This window comes from Leuciscus leuciscus (genome assembly GCF_965113295.1).
Source record: "Leuciscus leuciscus genome assembly, chromosome: 5".
In the NCBI taxonomy this organism is placed as follows: Eukaryota; Metazoa; Chordata; class Actinopteri; order Cypriniformes; family Leuciscidae; genus Leuciscus; species Leuciscus leuciscus.
Genome location: NC_138729.1, coordinates 16,372,834 through 16,397,220, shown reverse-complemented (window position 1 = coordinate 16,397,220; position 24,387 = coordinate 16,372,834). Strand labels below are relative to the sequence as shown.

At 36.1% G+C, this 24,387-nt stretch overlaps 1 protein-coding gene across 3 annotated transcripts in view; it reads right to left on the bottom strand.

The window, feature by feature from the left end:
- abr (ABR activator of RhoGEF and GTPase) overlaps nt 1-24,387 on the bottom strand; it is a 330,545-nt gene that overhangs the window by 224,148 nt on the left and 82,010 nt on the right. For 2 of the 3 annotated variants that reach the window (XM_082171387.1, XM_082171388.1), the window contains exon 2: nt 5,337-5,515. In XM_082171387.1, the coding sequence (XP_082027513.1) occupies nt 5,337-5,515 (179 nt within the window). Of the gene's footprint in view, nt 1-5,336; nt 5,516-14,978; nt 15,128-24,387 lie in introns of those variants that run through there. The other variant, XM_082171389.1, reaches the window with a different exon arrangement.

The window sequence follows — 24,387 nt, the reverse complement described above, 5'->3', positions numbered from 1 at the left end:
AGAGGAGCACTTATTAACTTACTAGCCATCTCAACCAGACTCAAAAGTCTATTAACTAACAAATCACTCTGAATCCTCCATGCACCACCAGTATTGAGAATGTCATCTTTTGAACATTATACTTTGTGTGTTATTATTTTTTCATTTGGAATATACACTTCTGTTCAAAAGTTTTGGGTCATTAAGATTTTTTTTATGTTTTTGAAAGAATTCTGTTATGTTCATCCAGGCTGTATTTATTTGATCAAAAATACAGTAAAACCTGTAATATTGTGAAATATAACTACATTTAAAATAAAAAAAATTCTATTTTTATACATTTAAAAATATAATTTATTCCTGTGATGGCAAAGCTGAATTTCAAGCAGCCATTACTCCAGTCTTTATTGTCACATGATCCTTTAGAAATCATGTTAATAATATGCTGGTTTGGTGCTCAAGAAACATCTGTTATTATCATCATCAATGTTAAAAGTAGGTGAGCTGCTTATAATATTTTTTTGGAAACCATGATGCTTTTTTTCCAGGATTCTTTGATGAATAGAAACTTCAAAGAAACAGCATTTATTTGAAACAGAAATCTTTTGTTACAAGTGGTACTTTGTGTAAATATCTTTTCTTGATCAGGGCAGTACTAAACAATTTTTTTCTTTCTTGATCAGAGCAGTACTAAACCATTTTTTTTCTTTCTTGATCAGGGCAGTACTAAACCATTTTTTTTCTTTCAGATTCGGCAAGGGGTATGTAAACTTATGAACATAACCATATTTTTTAAAGAATATAATTTTTTGTTAATGTTTTTGCTATAAAGACTCTCTATCTATCTATCTATCTATCTATTTATCTATCTATCTCTCTATGTAATGTCTCTCTATCAAACAATACAGCGGCACGATGAATCTAGGATATGGCCAAAGGTAGTTAATAATGGTTGTTAAAGTTATTAATAAAAGTTATTAAAATTTATTTTAGGGGGTTTCCTTGATCAGAAAAGGTCCACAACTCCTCCTTTAATGGATATAAAGCTCTCCTGTACTCCCAGCAATAAAACTCAGTGCATCAATGAAATACACTCAATTCACGTTTCCATCACCAACACTTCCACATGTGATATTTAAGGGGAGATGGAATTATAGATTTGTTCATTTAATCAAGTTAAAACTTTTATTTTGTATCATCCTTCCTGTACCTGAACAACCAGCTAGATGTCAACCAGTCTGGCTTCAAGAAAGGGCATTCAACTGAGACTGCATTACTGTCGGTCACAGAAGCCCTACGGATCGCAAAAGCTGCTTCCAAATCATCAGTTCTTATTCTCCTGGATCTGTCTGCTGCCTTCAACACTGAATCATCAGATCCTTCTGTCCACCCTCTCATCACTGGGCATCACAGGTATTCCACTCCACTGGTTCGAGTCCTATCTCACAGATAGATCCTTCAGGGTCACATGGAGAGGTGAGGTATCTAAAGCACATCAACTGACCACAGGGGTTCCTCAGGGTTCAGTTCTTGGACCCCTCCTCTTCTCCATTAACACCACATCACTGGGACACATCATACAGGCACATGGTTTATCTTACCATTGATATGCTGATGACACACAGCTCTTCCTCTCATTTCAACCAGATGATCCCACAGTAGCTGCACGTATCACAAGCTGTCTGGCTAACATCTCGGCATGGATGAAGGAACATCACCTGCAGCTCAACCTGGCAAAGACTGAGCTTCTCTGCCTCCCTGCCAATCCATCTCTACAGCACAACTTCACTATCCAGCTAGATTCGTCATCAATCACCCCATCAAGGTTAGTCAGAAATCTTGGAGTAATATTTGATGACCAGCTGACCTTCAAAGACCGAATTACAAAGACAGCTCGATCATGCAGGTTTGCACTGCACAACATCAGGAAGATCAGGCCTTTCCTAACTGAGCATGCAACACAACTTCTCGTCCAGGCCCTGGTCATTTCTAGGCTTGATTACTGCAATGCTCTTCTGGCTGGACTTCCATCATGTGCAACTAAACCTCTACAAATGATTTAAAATGCTGCAGCTCATCTTGTCTTCAACGAGTCCAAAAGGCCCCCCGTCACTCCCCTGTTCATCTCTCTGCACTGGCTACCACTCGCTGCTCGTATCAAGTTCAAGGCATTGGCGCTTGCTTACAGATCTACCACAGGCTCAGCTCCCTCCTACTTTCACTCGCTCCTACGAGTCTACATCCCTACCAGAAGCCTACGATCGGTCAACGAGCGACGTCTCGTGGTGCTATCACAAAGAGCCACAAAATCACTCTCCAAAACATTCTCATTCACGCTTCCATGCTGGTGGAATGATGATCTCACCCTCATCCGGAATGCAGAATCCCTGACAACTTTCAAAAGACAGCTGAAAACTCATCTCTTCCGTGAACACTTAACCTCATAAAAAATAATATAAAAAATAATATTCCCTTTTTCTTTAATCCTCCCTTGTCTGGTTTATGCTACTCTGAGCAATGCCTGAACTTTGTATTTTGAGCACTGCTTGCATTGTTTTTGCCTCTTCACGATGACTCGGTTAATTTAGTCCTCATTTGTAAGTCGCTTAGGACAAAGGTGTCTGCTAAATGACTAAATTTAAATGTAACTCTTATTGGGTGATACTCTATTAGGATCGACTACTTGCAGTGCACACACACATTTTGCAGTGTGTGAGCAGAGTGAGGTCAAAGTCTGGTTGACTTAAATTTGTCCACCCATATTTTTGACTGATCACACCCAAGCACATCACACTCATCAACATGTCAAACTATTTATCAACCTTCCTGACAAACTCAGTTAACGTTGCATGAGCATAAGAATCATCATCATCATCATGGATTTACATTTGAAAAATTCATGATAATCCTTGAACAAAAGTCAGTAGGGAATCCCTGATGATTTTATCTAGAGCTCAAAAGAGGAACTAGAACCAAGCAAGATGGCAAATGATGGCATAATACTTTGGCTTCTCTTTTTCTCACAGAACCTGTATACACTGGTTGACAAAACATTACCATCAATGGGAACTGATATAAATGAATGGTACACTAGTTCATCTATCATTCATTTGATGTTGTGAGGCGAGTCTGTAGAAACAGGCCTCTGATGATGTCTCTGTGCAGTGGTTATATAAGGCTCTCAGTGCTCCTCACAACACTGCCCACATGATCAGACCCTTTGAGAGGCTCTAATGAAAGCGAGAGTGGAGGCAGAAAAAACACAGCACATTTCTAATAAGCCATTTGCCTATGTCCTTCTCCACACTTGACTTCACCTGCAGTCAAGCTCACAGGTGCAGGTGACTGCTTTGTTTTCTATATCATGTATAGATAGTTACTGAGGCATGCTAGAGTAAATTTAAGGCTATATTTATTTATTTATTATTTTGCTTGTTTGCTGGATTTTTTATTTTATTTTTTACTGTCAAACAGATAAAATAGAATGTTTATACTTTATTTAATTTGATTAATATCAAAATGATTTAATTTAGGTATTATTTATTATATATTTTATTTCATAATCTGGTTTTCATCATGCAATGCATTTGTTTCATTGCAATATAGAATAAACTTTCAAATATGTGATATTCCTATATCAGGTTTCACAGCCTATATTTGTTCAGAAATGGAGCAGAACTATAAAGGCAAAAACACTGTAAGCACTTAATCTGCTCTACCACTAGATGGAGATGCTGTTGTAAAAATTTGAGCCTGGTCACACACACACATCACTATCAATTTCAACACTTTAACACTAATTATCTGTCACACAATGGTAATAGTCATGCATGTTCAAAATGGGCATAAATACGTGTGACAAACTCATACACCTCAATGTCAATTTAATCTCTGAACTGCACATTGTAAAATGGCCAAACACATTCATCATTACAGAATGATTAATTTAGTCTATAGAAATAGCCACTCCATGTCCATCTGATTGGAATATATTTGAATATTTAACCCTTGGATTAGAAATAGTGTTTGTGCTATCATTGTGTAAAATAAATGACAGTTGGTTGGGTATTTTTTATCTTTATTATCTAAACTTCTTTTTCCGTCAGCCAAACACCTTTGATGTAAAATATTTACTACATGAAGTACCCCCTGAGATTTTAAATGAATATTTCAATGATGAAATAAAATTCACATTTCCACGGTTCTCTTATGTTACACATGCAGGCAAATGAATAAAATATTTAAAATAGTCTCTTTTTTTTTAGCATGTTTTATTTGGAATTTTATAATTGAAAAATTAGCTTTAGCATTAGCAGACTTCATAGTAATGATAATTCTGTATTCTTGTAGTTTCATTCAGTTTTTTTGCATGGATATGTTCCATTAACCATGGCTTCTTATTGTTTTAGACATTAAGGCACTGCATTACAATCAGTATGCTATGCTGAGATACACCAGGTGAGAATGGATTCAACAAAGCATTTATTTCATTGCCTGAAGCTATGAAAGTGATTTGGCAAAACAACCACACCATTATTTGTCATGTCAATAAGCCAGCAATGAGTGAAAGCAATGAAGAGAGTGATGCTGGCTGATTGTGAGCTGACATTTACAACAAAGGCTGGTCAGTTTAAACACTGTTCTATATTAATGCACTGCTTTCGTTGATCACTGTGAGCAAGTAATGTGTGTGTGATTCAGACATTGCACTGCGATATTATTGCGATACAATATTATTTCCTATATTTTTGATCAAATAAGCAAAGCCTTGGTAGCCATCGGAGTCTTCCATCAAAAAGATTTTTTAAAAAGTATAGACCTCAAACTTTTGAAAGGTAGAGTACATTTTTGGATAAACTATCACTTAAGAGCATCAATGGAAACTACAGTCATTACAGCTGAACACGAACACATACAAAGCTCCATATTTCATAAGGATTTTGTATGAATTTCGTTAAGAAAACTTACTTTTAGAAAAAGTAAGCATGAAGGTCCACACCTAAACAACCATTACTGGGGTGTAAGCAGATCATATGGAAATGTATGAATGAGATCGCACAATCAGCCAAAATATGAAAAAGTTCCGAATTGCCTTGAAAGTGTGTTGAACAGACAGATTTACACGACACCTAATGTCTTTAATCCAATATATGAATAGAAATAACATAGATTTCACTAATTGGCATTAAGTTTGTTTACAATAACACCAGTAAGCCGGTTATTACAAAAAATCTGCTTAAGACGCTGAAGAGGTTTTTGGCAGCATGTTAGCGGCATCCTTTTAACCAACTGTTTAACGGCTGTTTCTTCTAATCCTAAACACAAACACACACACACAGTCAAACATACGGTCATACCCCAGGCAGTAGCCCTTCAGGTGGTGTGGGTGAGATGGCCTCTCCGTCCTGTCCCCGTGCACAGAGATGAGGGGACATGGTGGGAGACTCGTCTATAAAGGGCATGGTCTCTGAGCCATCCTGAGACTTCCTGTCCTCTGCAGTATCTCCCTCATAGCCATCAGTGTTGTAGTTGAAGTCTGTGGGGAAAAACAGAAGAGGTGTAAAGTAGAGAAACAAAAACAACTTAATATGGGTAAAGTCACGATGAAATGGAAGTAGTGACCGATCATTTCTTCCATATTGTGACGTAATTCCGAGTGAAACAGATTATTGAAAAAGAGAAAATGTAGGGTGGGGACTTGGTTCTATGCATCAGTTGTTGATTGGATTTTGACATGTAATTTGTACTCAAAAGTGGAGGCAAGATGAAAATGCGAGTTTGCAAGGGTTAAATGATTGGAGACATCCTCCATAAGTCACCAGAGAGAAGACTATCGTTTCACTAGAAGGTCTAATTATGATATTTTTTATTAAACATTACAAGGGGCAAAACATTTTTATTTGATTTTTAAATAAAAGCACGGATGAATTGTTTACAATAAGATCTATAACATGCATTTAGAAAATTCATTTCATGCCAACTTTAAAAGGTCAAACAAGATATCTGCTTCACTAGTGGCACCAATCAGAACTGCAAAAATAAAAATGATTGTTTGACAATAGGGTTTCCATCGTCGGAAAACAGGTAGTCCCACCTAAACTCACACCACTGGTTAATGTCGCCATGTTGGGCTGCTCAAACGAACATTACCGATGTTAAAAGTGCCACTGTTTACATTACTGGGAAAATCAATAAAATAAAATAGAAATGTGGCAATTAGTTGTCTGTGCCAAACATGGAGGATGTTTTCTGAGTATAATTGACAGGCTCTGTAGGACAAGATGGAAAGGGATAGTGGGAAATGAGTGGGCATTTTAGAGATGCTGTAATGCACCATTACGCAGGCTACTGTGGTGGGCGGGAAAGTGATTGATTAAAACTCTGCCAATAGCAAAGAGCCAAAGCAAAAACAAACAGAGAAACAATTTGAACGGCTAACTAATGCACACCTTTTTTGATTACTTGGTTTACAAAATTAAATAATCGTTTAACAAAAATGTTACACAAAACAGAATTAACTGAACCAGGTTGATGTATTCCAAATTAAATGGGAAATACATTTCAAAGACATTTAAAATATGCTATTATCACACTGTTTACAATAATGCATTTAAACCCTGCTAGCCTTCCATTGGTAAGGATCTTTCAAACTAAAAGTGTTTTGAAGCAACAAAAACAAAAAAAACTAGAAATAATTTATTTGTATTGCAAGTTTGCAATGTGGGGTGACATAAGTGATAGTGACAAATCATACCACATGCCAAAACATGATAACGACACCTAGTAATACTGTATTATGTTAAAACTTGCTAACAATGTATTAAAATGTTAGCTTCATGCTTAAAATGCTAGTAACACCTAACAAAACACTAAAACATTCTAGTGTATCTATCTATCTATCTAGTATCTATCTATCTATCTAGTATCTATCTATCTATCTATCTATCTATCTAGTATCTATCTATCTATCTGTCTATCTGTCTACAGGGATTAAAGTGAAAAAAATTCTTCTGACTGAAATTTTTTTTTAGGCCAAGTCATATACCTTTTTAAATAGTCAAGACCAATAGCGTTTTAAGGGGATACGTTTTAAACTGCTTTAATATTGCCAGTAGGCGTATCAGTGAACAGTTGCGAAATCAAATGAATAAATAATAAACAGGTTTCTTCACCTAAGTTAGGGCTGCACGATTATTACAAAAATCATAGGCCTAATTGCCGATTATTCCCTTCGAATTGTAATTGCGATTTATTAATTATGATTATCAAAGTTTACATTGAATATATATATAAACAAATTTTGTTTAAACATGTTCTGATTTGCCTATATATATATATATATACATATACATACGTATACACGTATATATTATATAGGCAAATTATAACATGCTTACACAAAATTTGTTAACACACACAAGTACTTTTCCCCTTTATTTAACATAAATTGTAAGAATATGACTAATAGTAAAGACTAGTAGCCTACTAATAAATAAACATTATGCTAAAGCAATTAAATAGCAGTTCCAAACTAGTTTTTGTTAATACAATGTTGGTATGAGCCACTACAGTCATTTAAAAATATAAAAAATAACACAAAGAAAAATAGTGGCATTTTGGGGTTAATATGGAAACGACAGTTACCATGGTGAATACACAATATTAACAATAACTGTTAATGAAACATGGAAACTGCTCCTGGTGAATAGAATGAAAATCATACCTGCATTACTTTTATTTCGTGTAATTTACAACGTAACGGCGTTGCATGCTCGTAGTTTCTTTTGCACTTTATATACACTTTTAGCCGATAAACAGCGCGCGCAGCCGCATTTGCGCGTGCAATTGAAGAGTGTGCGTTACGAGAACAGGATAACGGCTGACAGGACAAGAAAGTCCGTCTTTCTGAGGTGAAAAACTTTATTTCAGCGTACACTTATGTCACTGCCTGGCAGTTCCTATTGTGCTGGGTTTTCTGAAGTATAGTCATTATCAGTGGTGTAGTCTAGTTTTTTGTAGTGAGTATACTGTAATTTAAAAAAAAAAATGGTGTTATTGTTTTGGCAAGTTTACTGTTGAAAAAATGTGTGTGATATTCCCTTAAAATAACGTTTTAATAGATTGTATTATTATTATTTTAAAATACATTTTACTGTGCAATTTCTTTCTAATTTCTTTGAGTTGGACCGAACTTTTATTTTGGTGGGTTGTACACATTTGAGTTTCTGTGTGTTTTAATAAACTAGTATTATTATTATTATTAGGCCTACTTGAAGTATACTCTACTGTGCAATAGTAATATATTTCTGTTATAATTTCTTCAAGTTATACCGAACTTTTATTTTGACAGGTTGTCGGTAAAGACATTACAGTTCCTGTGTATATGAAACGAATGAATGACGATAGTTTTATTAAATGAAATGGTGAAATTCTCGTGAAGTGACTTTCATAGCAGCTCTGCGATGAAGTGCACATGTAGCCTACATCATGTCTCAATACAGTGAAACGCTGAAAACACCACGAGCGTGAGTCACGCGTGCTTCAGTGTGTGTGTGTGTGTGTACTGTGTAGTGGAGCACAGCACACATTGAGCGCTCATTCCCAGAGACGCGTAGAACAATTGCAGTCTCTTTTAACTTTAATATTCACAGACACTAGTCCATATCGAGATTTGATTTATTGTACAGACCTACTTTTGATTTATTCATTCAAAAGTAGCCAAATTCCGTGACTGGATTCCGCGATTCGATCCGTGTCGCTTCGCAAACACAGACAGACGGGGTGAATTTATGAATGAAAGTGTGAAAGTTCTGACACAAAACGAAGTTTTTACGTATCCTCACGCTTTTTTTAAGTGGGTATACGGAAATCCTTGGCCTTTTCTAGTGGGTATACGGCGTATACCTGCGTATCACGTAGACTACACCTCATTATTCGCCTCTCATAACATAACATGCTCTAAACACGCACGCAGAGTGGAAAAGGAGGAGCGGGGGAGAGGGGCGCGGGGAGCAAGGATCACAGCGTAAATTTGAACTATATCGATATATGCGATATGCAGAGCCGCCTTAACCTAATGTTAGGCCCCGGGGCTGAGAGGTTTTGTAGGCCCCCCATCCCCTCAATTTAAAGAGTCTCATTTAAAAAAAAGTGTAATAGCCTATCTATAGGTAATCTACATCACAAAATGCATTAGTTTCTTTCGAGACCTACAACAGTGTTTTTTTTTAATATTGTTTTTCATTTTAATATTGTTATTAACATATCACTGAGCACATAAACACAAGACACTTTATTTAACAACCACACACAGCAACTAAATTTCAACTTTATGCAAATGAGAAGCGATTTGCGCGAGCGACGACCAATAGGAAAGAAGCCTTTCAGTGGAGCTCAGCTCCCGTCACCGTCTCGAGTGAAATTGCATGTGAATCGGCAAGACCGAAGAGTTCAAGGGCGATTTCACTGTTTTATATGATTTGACTGTAACTAACCACAAACATGGATATAATAAAATGATGCATGGAAAAGAAACTGTCGACAGTCTCAGTGAGTTTAATTCATACATTTATAGTTCGAGTGTTGTAGTTTTATGATGCAAGTTTAGCACTGCTGCAGTTCATTTTACAGTGCATTATGTTGACTATTAGGGACAAGAAAATGTATTAGCCTATTTGTCAAATTCGGATGACGTTTTAGTAATTGATGACAGTATGAGTGAGTTTAATTTGTAGATTGATCGATCGTTAATCTAGTAAATGATTTAATCCCTGAACACTGCTGTGTGGTAGATATAAAAACACTCTCCCAACAGCATACTGTTTCTTTTGAGCCTAATTCCTAGTCAAATTAAAATGATATAGTTGTATAATATCACTTGTGGTGGTGTTTTGTATAGATGTGGCCAGACGAGCAGTCTCGCCTCATTCGCGCCGCGGGACCTCTAGACGCGCGTAAACGCGTCTTTACAACACTGAAATCACTCGCGCCAGACGCTCTATTCGCGTTTGGTGTGAACGCACCATAACAATAACATTAGAGCGACAGCACTACCAACGCCCACAAGCGACTAGCGACATACAGCGACAAAATCTGACAAGTTAAAACAATATGACCTTTTCAGCTCATCATGAACCTGAACATGGGAGGCCCCTGAACTTGGGAGGCCCCTGGGCTTCAGCCCAGGTAAGCCCGTGCATTAAGGCGGCCTTGGCGATATGGTCTAATTCCATATCGCATTTCAAAAATATATCGTTATATCGCCCAGCCCTACCTGAGTGAAAGTTCTCTACCTCAGCGCTCAACTGTAGCCTGACATGCACTTTCCGTGAGCGGTATTTGAAAACCCGGAGTGGACCGTAAGCGAAGTGATTACAGAATGCTTATGGCGCTTTTCCACTGCATGGTACGGTACGGCTCGGTTCGGTAGAGTAACCCATAGATATCATATAAAGGCTAGATGTCTCGTCCGCGCTGCTGGCCAATGGAGCTCGACATCCGCACACGGCGGCCATCTTAAGACAGGGTGCTCGCTCACTCATAACATGGTGCATGTACTTTTAAATAACCATAACTTGCTCAATTTTCTACCGATTTTCAAACGGTTTGGTTTGTTATAAATGTCAGAGATGTAGCTATTATACTGCATACATATGAATAATTATGTTCAAAATGTTTAAGCATTCAGAATTATAGCCACGTTAATAACGTTTGTAAAAAACCAAACCGTTTGTAAATCCGTCCAGATTTCAGCGAGATAAGAGGATTTGTGTGCGTGCTGCTCACTCACCTTAATTCACAGAGCCCTGTCCTAAGATGGCCGCCGGTGATGCCGGAAGTGACTCCGCCTTAAGACATCTAGCCTTTATATGATATCTATGGAGTAACCCCAGAGTGCAGGGCGGGGCGACACTTTTAGGCGGGGCGACACGTGTCGCTCCGCCCACACCCGATTTTATTGGTTTATAATACAGCAATCTTATTGGCGTAGACGCTTGAGGCATGAGCATGCACATTCCTTTATGTACGAATCTATGGTAGGAGTTTATGAATGATCTACAACTACGACGCTGTTTGGCCATACTACAGAAATATTAAGTGATGATAACCATGGGGATTTCCGATTTCAGTAGCCTAATGATCAATTGGATAATATTTTGCTGAATTTACGAATCAAGTTAGATGAAGTTACTGTCAGAATGTATTCGTATAGCGCTCAATTCACATCGTCTCAAAGCAGCTTTACAAAAAATCATATTGTAAGCTTTAGGCTAATATTGAGCAGGGCTAGGCAATATCACGAAATATGTTGCTGATAAATTACTGTTTGAGATTTAGCCTAGATAGCCTACTCTTATATTTATTAATTTACCCTGCAGATAAGTCAGTGCCACTTTTAGTGAGCAATGATCATGACAGCATGAAATAACTGGCATAGCATAGGCTATCAAAGGAGAGATCATTTCTATAGGCTGATATATATCTAATATATATAAATATATAGGCTAGACAATATTTTTCCGCATGTCATGCAGGGCTCCGGAATTTCAAATCATTCGTAAATGCTTCTTCGTTTTTCCATTAGGATCAGTGAATAAACACAAACTCGGGATTTTACACAAATTATGATAATTCACTGTATATCAGTAAAGCATCGGATAAATCCGAAGTGTGTTTTATTTTATTTTAAAGCAAAACCACAGTGACAAATAAGACAATAATAGGCTAGCCTACCAAATAGTATACAAGCCCAGATCGATATAATAAATCTGTTTTAGTAAATACATATTTATTTATTTATTTATTTTCACATTTCAGCACTACACGGTTTTAATTCTATTGTAGCCAACGCACAAAACCCAATGGCTTGATGTCACAGTAACAGATAGTCGAAGTAGCCTACGGTTGACACTTATAGAAAACATGAATCTTTAAAACTATAACATAGTGATTTACAGAACCAACAGGCCCTCATTTTATTAACAAAGAAACGTGAGTTTGCCATTAAACATTTTATTTGCACTTTGTAGCCTACCAAATAATGCACGCATTGGACAACATCTCGTTAAAAAAATGACAACAAAAAACGGTCGTGCTTTAAAAATTTAAATCAGCTGCTTTTACATTCTTACAGTGAATTATCATCCTTTGCGTAAAATCCAGAGTTTGTAAAACATCTCCTTGAAGTAGGCCTGGGTTCGTTTTTAAACAATAACTTCATCCATTCTGTTTCTTAAGTACAATAAAACATTAGCCAATAGATCTTAACTAAAATTACCATGGTAAACCGACAAGATAGACATATAGCCTACGATTAAAGTTAGCATTTAATATTTCTTTAATACGGCCAAATCATTCATAAAATCGTACTTAAAGGAATGCGCATGCTCAGACCTGAATCGTCTACACCAATAAGATTGCGGTATTAGAAACCAATTAAATTGGGTGTGGGCGGAGCGACACGTGTCGCCTCGCCTAAAAGTGTCGCCCCGCCCCATCGTCCAGACTGCACTCTGGGGTACTACGTTCGGTACGGCACGAGTGGAGAGAGGAACGTGCTTTTGCTCCACTCCAGGCTTTGATCACATCCCGCTCAGCAGGGTGAATACACCTCGTCTTTCCTTAATTTAAGACCTATTCAAACTAAAATTAAGACATTTATTACACTATTTGAGAAATGAAAGCCTATTTACGGCCTTAAATTTATGAAAAGTGAATTTAAGACATTAAGGACAGACTGCACCCTGCAATTGACGGAAATCCGTCATAGACTTGCTGCAATTAACGAAAATCCGTCGTAGCGACGGAGAACTTTAATCCCTGTGTCTATCCATCTGGTTGCAAAGCTTTTAAAACTACTTACAAATTTCTGACCAGGTTATTTTAAGCTAACATTAAAGTTTGTCTTGAAAGTTTGTTTATCTAGTTTTTGAATACACATGATAGAATTTCAAAGAAATTACATTGATATTAACCCAGAATATTCCCTCTTAAACTGACCTTAAAAAAATACAAAGTGGCTCACGTAGAGAACCAAAAATCTCCTGTTAAAGTGTTTATGAGTTCAGTAGTATTCACAGGAGACTTGTCTTCATTAAAATGGAAAATGACACAAACTCCCACATGGCCAGACATTGGCACATAAACAAAAGACCTGCTTGACAACTCAACCCCGAGGGGCGGGGCCAGCCCGTCTGTCACCATGGCATTCCCTAAGGTTGTTTTTGTGATACCCAATCAAAACCAAATGAGGAACAGACCAATTGTAACAACTCGGTCACAATGGCATGTTCCTTTCACTTGAAAACACACACATTGTGTGGCACATCAAAGTGACTGTCTGTCTTTCAATAACTCGAAGTAACAAAGCAAATACCGTAAGGCACCACGAAATTTGTGTTTGTTTTATTTATTTCACCTCATCTTTCATATTAACACTACAAAACAAATGTTGGTTATACATTCTAATTCTTTTATGTCTATGCGTGTCGAGAATTTTTTAGGGGCTGGTCATAAGACAGCAGAGGAAATAACTGCTCGGTTTAACTGCTGAGCAGGAAATGGGTTGAACAGGCTCTCACATCCACTTTGCCTACAGCACATTCACACAGGGTCAAAATGACCTGTGCTGCCCAGAGCCAATCACTCCACCATTCACCGCTGTTGCAGCAGGTCACAATCATCTTGTGTGAGGTGCATGCAAAGCCCCAATGTTACTGCCATCTTGCTTGCTTCAAATTTTATATAGTTATGATTCATATTTAGGTACCCTAAAATATATTTCTATGACATTTCATTGAATTGAACCCATGACCATGAGACTTTACCAGTTACGCAACAGGGATATGTATGAAATGTCAAAAATGTGTCTCAGGAGTAAAAAAAATGAAGAAAAACATATCTTACTTAAAGCAAATAAAGTCTATTTTAGGACCACTAACATTTTCTACATTGTGACATTATTTTCATGACAGTTAAACAGAGTTTTCCCTGTTGTTCTCATTAGTATAAATAAATGGCAGTATTTGCTGTGATTATATACCTTTACTTTACGCACATTCACAAAACAAAACAAAATATTATAGCTTTTATTAACTGAAATACAGTAAAAAAAATGTAATGAGTTAAAACAAAAAGGAAAATGTAATGAGAACATTGATAATAATGAAAAAAAATACATTGAGTCGATTGTCCTGAAATTGTCACAATATTAAATCTAATTAAATAATAAATCTAAATAAAAAAAACAAATAAATTCTAAAAACAAATAAATAAAATTAAAAACTAAATGCACATTTAAAAAAATACATATCCAAAAAGAATATATATATATACACGAAATTCAAAAAATAAAAAGAAATAAATCAATTAAAGCATAAACAACAACAAAAAATTACTCTAAATAAACAAATACTTACAAAATACTACTTGTGGTGTGTCTCAAAATCCCTTTGATATTATAGTTCCCAAAAGAAAAAAGCACAAATACTACTAGATATAACTAAACACCAAATCAAGGTTTAATCTATACTTCCGTCTTTCAAAAACTCATTATTACACTCATGAAGCAGAAAACACAGCACACTATCCTGTTTGGCCTTGACGCCTGGTTAATGTGCTTAGAAGAAGAATCAATTGGTACATCGGCAAACCTGAAGTGCGGCTTTGGCGGAGAGATACTGCAGTCGCATGTGGTTCCTTATACATATACTGACTGCACTATGGGATTTTACCAACTGGTACAGATCCATGGGGAAGAAGAATCCAATATAAATTTGATGGTATGAAGGATGTTTTAAAGAGATTTACAAAGATCCCACATAGTGTGGGGGCAAACCGTTAAAGCATTTAACCTAAACAACAAGGGATATTGAGTCTATAAATGTAAATACTCTTATTTAATGGAGTCAAATGGATGCAATTGCCCATATTTAGACATGTAAAAAACACAGTACTAAACACACACACACGCACAGTATCATACACTTTATCCGTCTTACCGTGGGGTGAAATGATTGATCGCAGGACACATACAGCCTCGAAGAAGAAAGCCATGCGGATGCTATTCTAAACCTTACATGGTACACTGAACACAGTACCAACCAGACCTCATCTTATCAGAGGAACAACACATGCACACACACGCACATGGGGGATGTAACAACTAGGAACCTTTGAAAACGTTTTATTTAAATTCATGGAAATACAACTCAAGGTAAACAAGAGGCCAAGGTGCATATGAAGAGTGGTTCATACTTAGTTACTGACAGCAAATTAGGCAGTACATTTGTTTTTCACCATGACATTTTTTGTTTGTTTTCATTGTTTTTGGCCCATGTAACTTTGTATTCTAATAAATTAGGTTGTTTCGATAGCAAAATTTCAGATACCAGTGAAATTCAACAATTCTCAAATCCAATGGCCACTGTTGATGTGGGGCCTAGCTCTGAGGGCTGAACGGCACTGGTCACACACACTACACTCGCTTACATTCCCTCAGTAGCAATCCTCCACCCATCCATCTTCCTGCCATAACTCACACGATTGCACACACGCATATATTTACATATTACTGCCTGTTTTGTTGGTCTTACCGGTTTTATCTGATGTATGGTTTCCGGGAATGTAGCAGCAAGCCCAAATGCTGTTTGTTGTACAACTTTATAGCGTTGCTACCATGCTTCCCATGCATGGCGCAAACCGGAAACCATTGTTCGTTGTAAATGTACTGTATATGTCTATTTATTGATTATATTGTGTTTATTGTTTATATTGTGTATTGTGGATTTTTTTTTATTTTTGTTTGTTTTGTTTTTGTAAATAGTATTCACTGTAAATATATATTTGCACCGCTGCATTTGTTCATTTTCTCCTTACTGTAAATAAATAACAACTTTGCACTGTAGTGCAGTTACGAGCCCAGCCATCTTTTGTCTTTTTACATCTCGGACTCTAACCACACCCAAGAAGGGTGCTGCAAAGCTCCATTTTCACATTCATTATCCCGTTCTGTATTCACACTCAGGTCAGTCAATTTACGGGAGTGACGAACGAACGCATTCTACAACCAAATTATCAGAAAAATGCAGGTAGTGACAGCCACATTTACAAAAATTCTATGCAGTGTCTATGGAACCAAACACCACATTATTTGTTAATGACGTATTTAAAAGCACATCAGAGATCTCCTCTGCATGTGCGGTTTAAAGGGGTCATATGATGCGATTTCTTGTTTTCCTTTTTCTTTAGTGTGTTATGTAGCTGTTTGTGCATGTATAAGATCTGCAGAGTTACAAAGCTCAATCTCAAAGCCAAAGAGATATTCTTTGTAAAAGTTAAGGCTCAGCCACGCCTTCCAAAAACGCTTCATTCAAACACGCCCCCACAAATCTACATTTGAGCAGAGTTTCATAACCCCACCCAAATGCATACGCAAAGAAAGAAGGCGTAACTTTTATTCTGGCTGTATTATTGTTGCCGCCGGTGCCGCCACGTCGTGGAGACGCTGTGTTTTTGGTTGCGAAAGCCAAACTACTTTGTTTGGCCTTCCAAAAGAGGACACAATTAGAAAACAGTGGTTAAGCTTTATTTACAACACTGTTGCAGAACAGTACAGCCAAAATATTCAACTGTGTGCTGCGCATTTTTCGGAGGACTTTTTCCAGCGCTTGTTTGTCGTTTCGACGATCACAAATGCAAAGGTTGGTTTTATGTTCACAAATGGTTTTATGTTTACATAGTGTACTTTATTCCATTAACTTTTCATTTTATGAGCCAAGCCCAAATACGCTTATAATAAGAGGACATGGCAACACTGCAAGAGCATGCTTTATGAAGCGGCCTTCCAAGCATATACACAACAGAACATAAGGAGTCTTTGGTTGCTATAATATTACTTTGGGCAAAATAGTACATACCAAGCACACGAGAATGTGCTCTGTACACACACAGAATGAAAATTTACTAGGGGATTCACAAATTTACAGTGTGTACTATACATGGCAAATTTCAATACCACAGCAAAAACTTAGTTGTTATGCTGTTCTTGGTAGCTGCTATTCTGTGGATGCTAGTGTTTAAATTTTAACTGTCCACTAAAAGTAAAAGGTGCTACAAAAATCCACAGATTTCTAGGCAACATCTGTAATGTCTTGGAAATTATGTAGAGTGCAGCACCTGTTTCTTGAGTGGTCAGAAGTGTATCTGTAAAATTTGATTGTAAGCCATTTTCCAACAGACAAAAGTGTTCATGGGTAAATGGCAAAAAGTCTGTAATAGTTATTTACTGTTCTGCTTTCCATAATAACAGCTGGTTGGAAAGGTCAGCGGTCCAGGCTTTGTGTATGAAAGCTTTCTTACCACTGAACAGCCCTGTTAAAACACACCACATCAACGCTGATTACTACTGCATGAAATTAAACACACATATACACACATAACACACATACTGTCACACTATGTTCCCTATGTTCCCTATGACCTCACAAAATAATATGCTTTTAAAGTCGTGAGAGGCCATGCATTACAAATGCATGGTTACCACAATCAATGTTTTAATGCTTTTGTGTTGGCTAAAAGTTCCTCACAAGTCAAAGTAACTTTTTCAACCTGAGTCAGGTTCAAAAATCAGCATGAATCACTCATAAGCCAGTTGGTCTGAATCAAAAAATTATAATTTTTGCAGTCCTTAACATTAAGTTTTTTAGACTGTCATTGTTTTGTCCAACATCTCTACTGCAAGATCACTCCATTACGAGCGAAACAGGCTAATGTTTCAATAAAGCATGGCACTTTTCTCATATATAGTTTTTTTTCACACTATACAATATATTAATAGAGTTTATTTATATTTTTTTAAACGATTTTCTATCTAAAGTATCTGAAGAATCTGTTTATTTTGGTTTTTTGTTGTTGATTGAGTTGATTTTAGATTGAGTCAAATTAATTTTTCGACTTATTAATTTCTGTTTTTTTAGTAAATATTATGTGAAATAAAAGTAAATCTATTTGCATAATGTTATACATCTGTCATTTAATATCCTTAACCCTCATGTGGTGTTCAAAATCCTATAACACCTGTGATGTTCCCAGCCAAAAATGGCTGGTCTAAAAAAATAGCTTATAAATCACTCATTATACCATATTTTCACCCAATCTTGGATTCAATATTTTTGTCAACTTGTTTTCTTTCAATTAGGACTGGTTTTATATTTGTATTTGCATCTGATTAATCATGGGCCTCATTTATCTGAGAGTAGGCAATGGCATCACATTTTTTTAATAAAAAAAGCATTATTTTTGAATAATTTTGGGGGGGAAAAAAAGAAAAAAAAAAGGAAAAAAAAATTGGTACTGTTAATCACACTAGTCTACTTAAATGTTTTACCAGGAAGTTGGTTTTGAAAAACTTTTGAAAAACTTTTATTTTGTAAAAAAAAATGGCACAAAGTCACACTTGTGGTGTTCCCGGTCAAAAATGACCGGCCTATAAATAATAGCTTATAAACCACTTGTTATGCAATATTTTCACCCAATCTTGGATTCAATCTTTTTGTCAACTTGATTTCTTTCAATTAGGACTGGTTTTATATTTATATTTGCATCTGATTAATCGTGGGCCTCATTGATCTGAGAGTAGGCATCTCATTTTTTGAGTAAAAAAAGCATTAATTTTGAATAATTTTGGAAACATAAAAAACATTTTTTAAGAAATTGGTACTGTTAATCACACTAGTCTACTTTAATGTTTCACCAGGATGTTTGTTTTGGAAATACTTTTGAAAGACTTTTATTTTGTAAAAAATGGCACATTTATCTGAGAGTAGGCATGGTCAAAAATGGTCACAATGGCCGACCATTGAAAGTGAATAGGAGAGACTGAAAATAACAGAACAATTTAGCTTTCAGGAGCATGTTCATTATGTTCATGTATACGTATGTGCATGTGTGCTTGCAAACATCGAGCCCTTGGACCTGTGCATGTCGATACATTTATTCAGACGATACCCAAACACACACACACACACAGGTTAAACACACAAACTATTTTGAGTATTACATGCATTCTTTTTCACAGAAACCTGATCCTACCCTGAACTGCATCTAATATACATTTATCCATCTGACATTACCACACACACATACGCACACACACACACACACACGCAAACTGGTTTTAGTCAAAAGAATCTTTCTTTCATGTTCGTTGTTTCATCACACAAACTATTTTGAGTATTACATGCATTCTTTTTCACAGAAACCTGATCCTACCCTGAACTGCATCTAATATACATTTATCCATCTGACATTACCACACACACATACGCACACACACACACACACACACACGCAAACTGGTTTTAGTCAAAAGAATCTTTCTTTCATGTTCGTTGTTTCATCACAGTTTTCAGACAAAATATTATGACATTTTGTTTCATAACATGAAAGATTCTTTTGAAACAGGGTCACTGCAGACTAAAACCAGTTTGTGTGTGTGTGTGTGTTTGTGTTTTTGTGTGTGTGTGTGTGTGTGGGGGGGGGGGGGGGGGGTATCGTGTGAATAAATGTATCGACATGCACAGGTCCAATGGCTCGAGGTTTGCAAGCACACATGCACATATGTGTACATGAACATAATGAACATGCTCCTGAAAACTAAATTGTTCTATTATTTTCAGTCTCTCCCATTCACTTTCAATGGTCGGCCATTGTGACCATTTTTGACCATGCCAACTCTCAGATCAATGAGTAATAAGAATAATCAGATGCAAATGGAAATATAAAATCAGTCCTAATTGAAAGAGAACAAGCTGACAAAAAGATTGAATCCAATATAGGGTGATAATATTGCATAACAAGTGATTTATAAGCTATTTTTTGTAAGCTATTTTTTTTGACCGGGAACACCACAAGTGTGACTATGTGCCATTTTTTTACAAAATAAAACTTTTTCAAAACAAAATTCCTGGTGAAACATTAAAGTACACTAGTGTGATCAACAGTACCAGTTTTCAAAAATAAATAAATAAATATATTCCCAAAATTATTCATAAATAACGTTTTTTTTACTCAAAGAATGAGATGCCTACTCTCAGATAAATGAGGCCCACGATAAATCGGATGCAAATAGAAATATAAAACCAGTCCTACTTGAAAGAGAACAAGTTGACAAAAAGATTGAATCCAATATTGGGTGATAATATAGCATATAGAGATGCACCGATTACAATTTTCTGGGCCGATTCCGATTTCCGATTTTTCATTAAGTTTGACCTGCCGATACCCGATTTTATTTTTTATGACCACTTTACAGCACACACAAATATTTATTTTATATCTTTTCTGTAATAGAACATTTTACAATTTGCATAGTACATATTTTTTTGAACAGATAAATGCTATAAAATATAACTATATAAATTACTCCAGGTGTGGGTAATTCACACACATCTAAAGTGCAGTGTTATGGAAGAACCATTTCCTTTTCACATTCAATATCCAATATTTTTTTTATACATGTATTTAGCAAACTAAACGTCTGTATGAAAACAGGGAATGGCGATAAAATAATATATAAATAAAAAATTAAATAAATATAGCCTTGCAGTATAAAGATATTTCTCAAAGCACACACACACAGGCCTATTGCAATCACTTGTACAAACTGAATAATAAAACAAGTTTAAATGGGTACATTTTCTATAAATATTGTTCTTCGTTTTCTTTTCTGACATAGCCTACTCCAGTTCTTGTTAAAACACGCACATTCTGTGCATTTTGGGTACTTTTTTGTGAAACCCTATTTAGGCTATTTTGTCCATCAAGAGTGTGCTTTCCCTTTAATTGAGCGTGAACAGTGCAGCAAATAGACTCTGCGCCGAAACACGCGCTTCACTGCTCGCGACGCTCCTGCTTGACGCTCACGCGCTGCTCCTGCTCCCGTTGTGATTAACATGCACGCCGAAAAAAAATACGCGCTTGCGGTCTGAACGGACGTAATTCACGAGGTTTCCTACATGTGTGTTCCGCGTGCACGTGTGATGCTGGTGTTGCGCGATGTTAATCATGCGGCGCCCGAGTGCATTTGACCGGCATAAAATCGGCCAATTCCGGTCACCAGCCGATCAATCGGTGCATCTCTAAAAGCATAACAAGTGAGTTATAAGCAATTTTTTGTAGGCCGGTCATTTTTGACCGGGAACACCACAGGTGTAACAAGGTGAAAAAAATAACACATAAAAAGTGGAAAAAAAATGACAAAAAATTTGGACAAGTTGTTATAGTCTGTGTGAACAAAGTCACTAATTTTCAGTCCAATGCCATAACATTAACTAGTATTTTCGGGAAAAAGAAAATTTTCTCCGGACAAAAATGTCCTGAACACCACAAATAGTGTGATGATATGCAGATATCAGCTTTATATCAGCCATCCTGCTTAGCCTCAATGTATATGTTATTAAAATATAAGTGCCTTTACCGTCTCTTTTGACATAAATGTAATGCATCCTGATTCCTAAATATGACATTCTTTCGAGAATTTTTTTTTCCCTGACCCCAAATCTTTAAACGGTATTGTATTAGAATGCAATTAAGTCTACACATTAAGGGCCAGATTTACTAAACAGGGCAAATTAGCGTGAAATCTACTGACGACGAGCAGATTAAAGAATGCAGACACAGCAGGATCATGTCCATAATGACCAAGGCAATCTATCAAGAGCAGCACAAATTAGCATCTTGTTTAAGACTTTCTTTTTGGGCCGTTAAATAATCTAAAAAAAAAACAATAAATTGACTGGCGCAAACCTTAGTAAATCACCTTGCATGATTCATTTAAATACTCTCCTCCCATACATTTTGAATCTAAAAAGGGAAACCCCTACAAATACATATGCAATAAGGCCAGTCGCAAAAATAAATGTGTCCACACCTTTTCAGCGCTACTTTTTCACTACATGTCTTTTGTAAATCCTGAGAAACAACAAAAGAGGGTTTGCGCTGGCAAAAATTTTTAAATCTGGCCCTAAGTTCTTCCACTGTCATTTTCTCAGAAACATTTATAAAATAGGTTAATTAACATTAGTTCATGTATTAGGTATTATAAACAAACAATGAAAAACAATTTTTTATTGTTTATTGTTAATTAATGTTTGTTCATCATTCATTCATTAATAAACGTTCATTTGTACAACTTGATGTTAAAATGTTTAAGTAAATATATAAATTAAAATCAACCTAGATTAATAAATGCTGTATAAGTTCATTGTTAGTTGATACATAAATGTTAACCCTTTGAACTATTGTAAAGTATAAAGGACAAGGTTTGAAGAACTTTTACACACCATGTTTTGTAATGAGTTATGATGTTCATGATGACATGGATAAAACTTCTAATGACCTCACAGTATTTGTACATTCCCCTTTCCCTGATCACTGCACGAACACAAAGGCACACGGATCCCTCCTGATGGACAGCCAGCTACCCGTTAGTTTAGCCTGTCAGTGTCAATCAACAGCTTGTTTCCATGGTGAGTGCCCAGGCTGCCGTGACAACTTGAGATTCTTCAATGCAGTCACTGGTTGAATGAGAATGCTCTAAAAAAAAAAGCTCTATTTATAGGCATGCAAGAGGGTTTAAAGATGGCCGCTATAATAGACAGAGTAAAACACTGTAAACATCCCAAGAAACTATATACAGTAGCAGCCTACTGCTAAATTACAGTAATACGATAGACACGAACTGTAATTTCACAGTTAAATACACAGTAATAAGGCGGCATAATTTACTGTGAAGTCACAGTATACAGCTGTCATTTCACAATTATTTACTGTAAAAATGATACAGTGACTCACTGTGAAAGTTATGCAACTGGTGACCAGTAATTTACTGTAAATTTACAGTCAAATAATTAACAGTGTACACGTCATACTATACTTCAGACCGCTGTAAGCCGGTATGGAGAGTAAATAAACCTCTTATTATTCCTGACATCTAATTATGTGGAAAAATACTTAATTTGCAAAATAAGTATTTAATTAGGTCAGAGTGTGTTGGTGTCTAAAAATAGTTCCTTATTAAATTGAGTTTAAAGCATTTATTACAACTTGACTCCTAATTCAGGGCTCTTTACTTTGCAAGTGAAAATTACTTCACACAACTTTTAAATATTATTTGGGGAACACCAGTGTAAGTGACTTCTAACACCTGATCAAAACCTAAAAACTACAACTTTTTAATACTAAACATACTTGTCATGTTATTACTTGTATATGCTTTTTGTTCCTTTCCATCAAATGTACCCATTTGATTTCAATTACAGGAACACAATATTTCTGGTACAAATTCATGAAAAGCAGAAAGAATATTTTCCGTGGTGAAAATATGAGTAAGATAAAGGCATAATATTCTGAAATTACTGTCAACAAACCGAGACAGAATTAACTTTAGCGGCACACTGGCATCAGATGGCACACCAACAGACTGCCACGATCCATTCACACAGCCTCTGATACATACTGCACACTAAAATGGCAATGAAAACATCAGTACGTATAATTTACTGATAAAAGATCTATGCAAAATAGTCGTCATTTGTTTATTTTTGTCTATACAACATTCACAAAGACAGCTATGTCATCATCTGAATGAGACACCACTTTGTTGCACCCCAGTCTGCTGTGGGAGTATTGATTTTAGATTCACTTGCTATCTAAGTGGACAGTCCTTGGGCAGAATAGGCTACAATGTACACAAAACTTGCCAACAAACAAAAGTCTGCCCCCAGCCAGAACTGAGTTGAATGAGCACTAGCACCTAAAATAGAATCAACCCTTAGAAATCTTTCACCAACAGGCACCTAGTCATCCCCAAAGCTGCCAAGAAAATAAGCCTCATTGAACTCATAAATGCAGAATTCATAAAAAAATTTGCAGAAGCACTACTTTTTTCTCTCAAGATGCTCTGCAAGGTTGTATTAATTTGATCAAAAATACAGTAAACAGTAATATTGTGAAACATTATTATTTTTTACAATTTAAAATAACTGTTGATATATTTGTATATATATTTTAAAATTACATTTACTCCTGTGATGGCAAAGCTGAATTTTCCGTCTTCAGTGACACATGATCCTTCAGATATAATAATATGTTGATTTGATGCTCAAGAAACCTATCTTATGATCAATGTTGAAAACAGTGCTGCTTAATATTTTTGTGGAAACCTTGATTCTTTTTTTTTCTTCAATGAATAGAAGGTTCGGAGTAGAAGCATCTTTTGTAACATTATAAATGTTTTTACTGACAATAAAGTGTCAATTTAGTGTGTCCTGCTGTTTAAAAGTAATAATTTCTTCTTCTTTTTTAAAAATCTTACTTAACTGAAACCTTTAAACAGTAGTGTATATATTT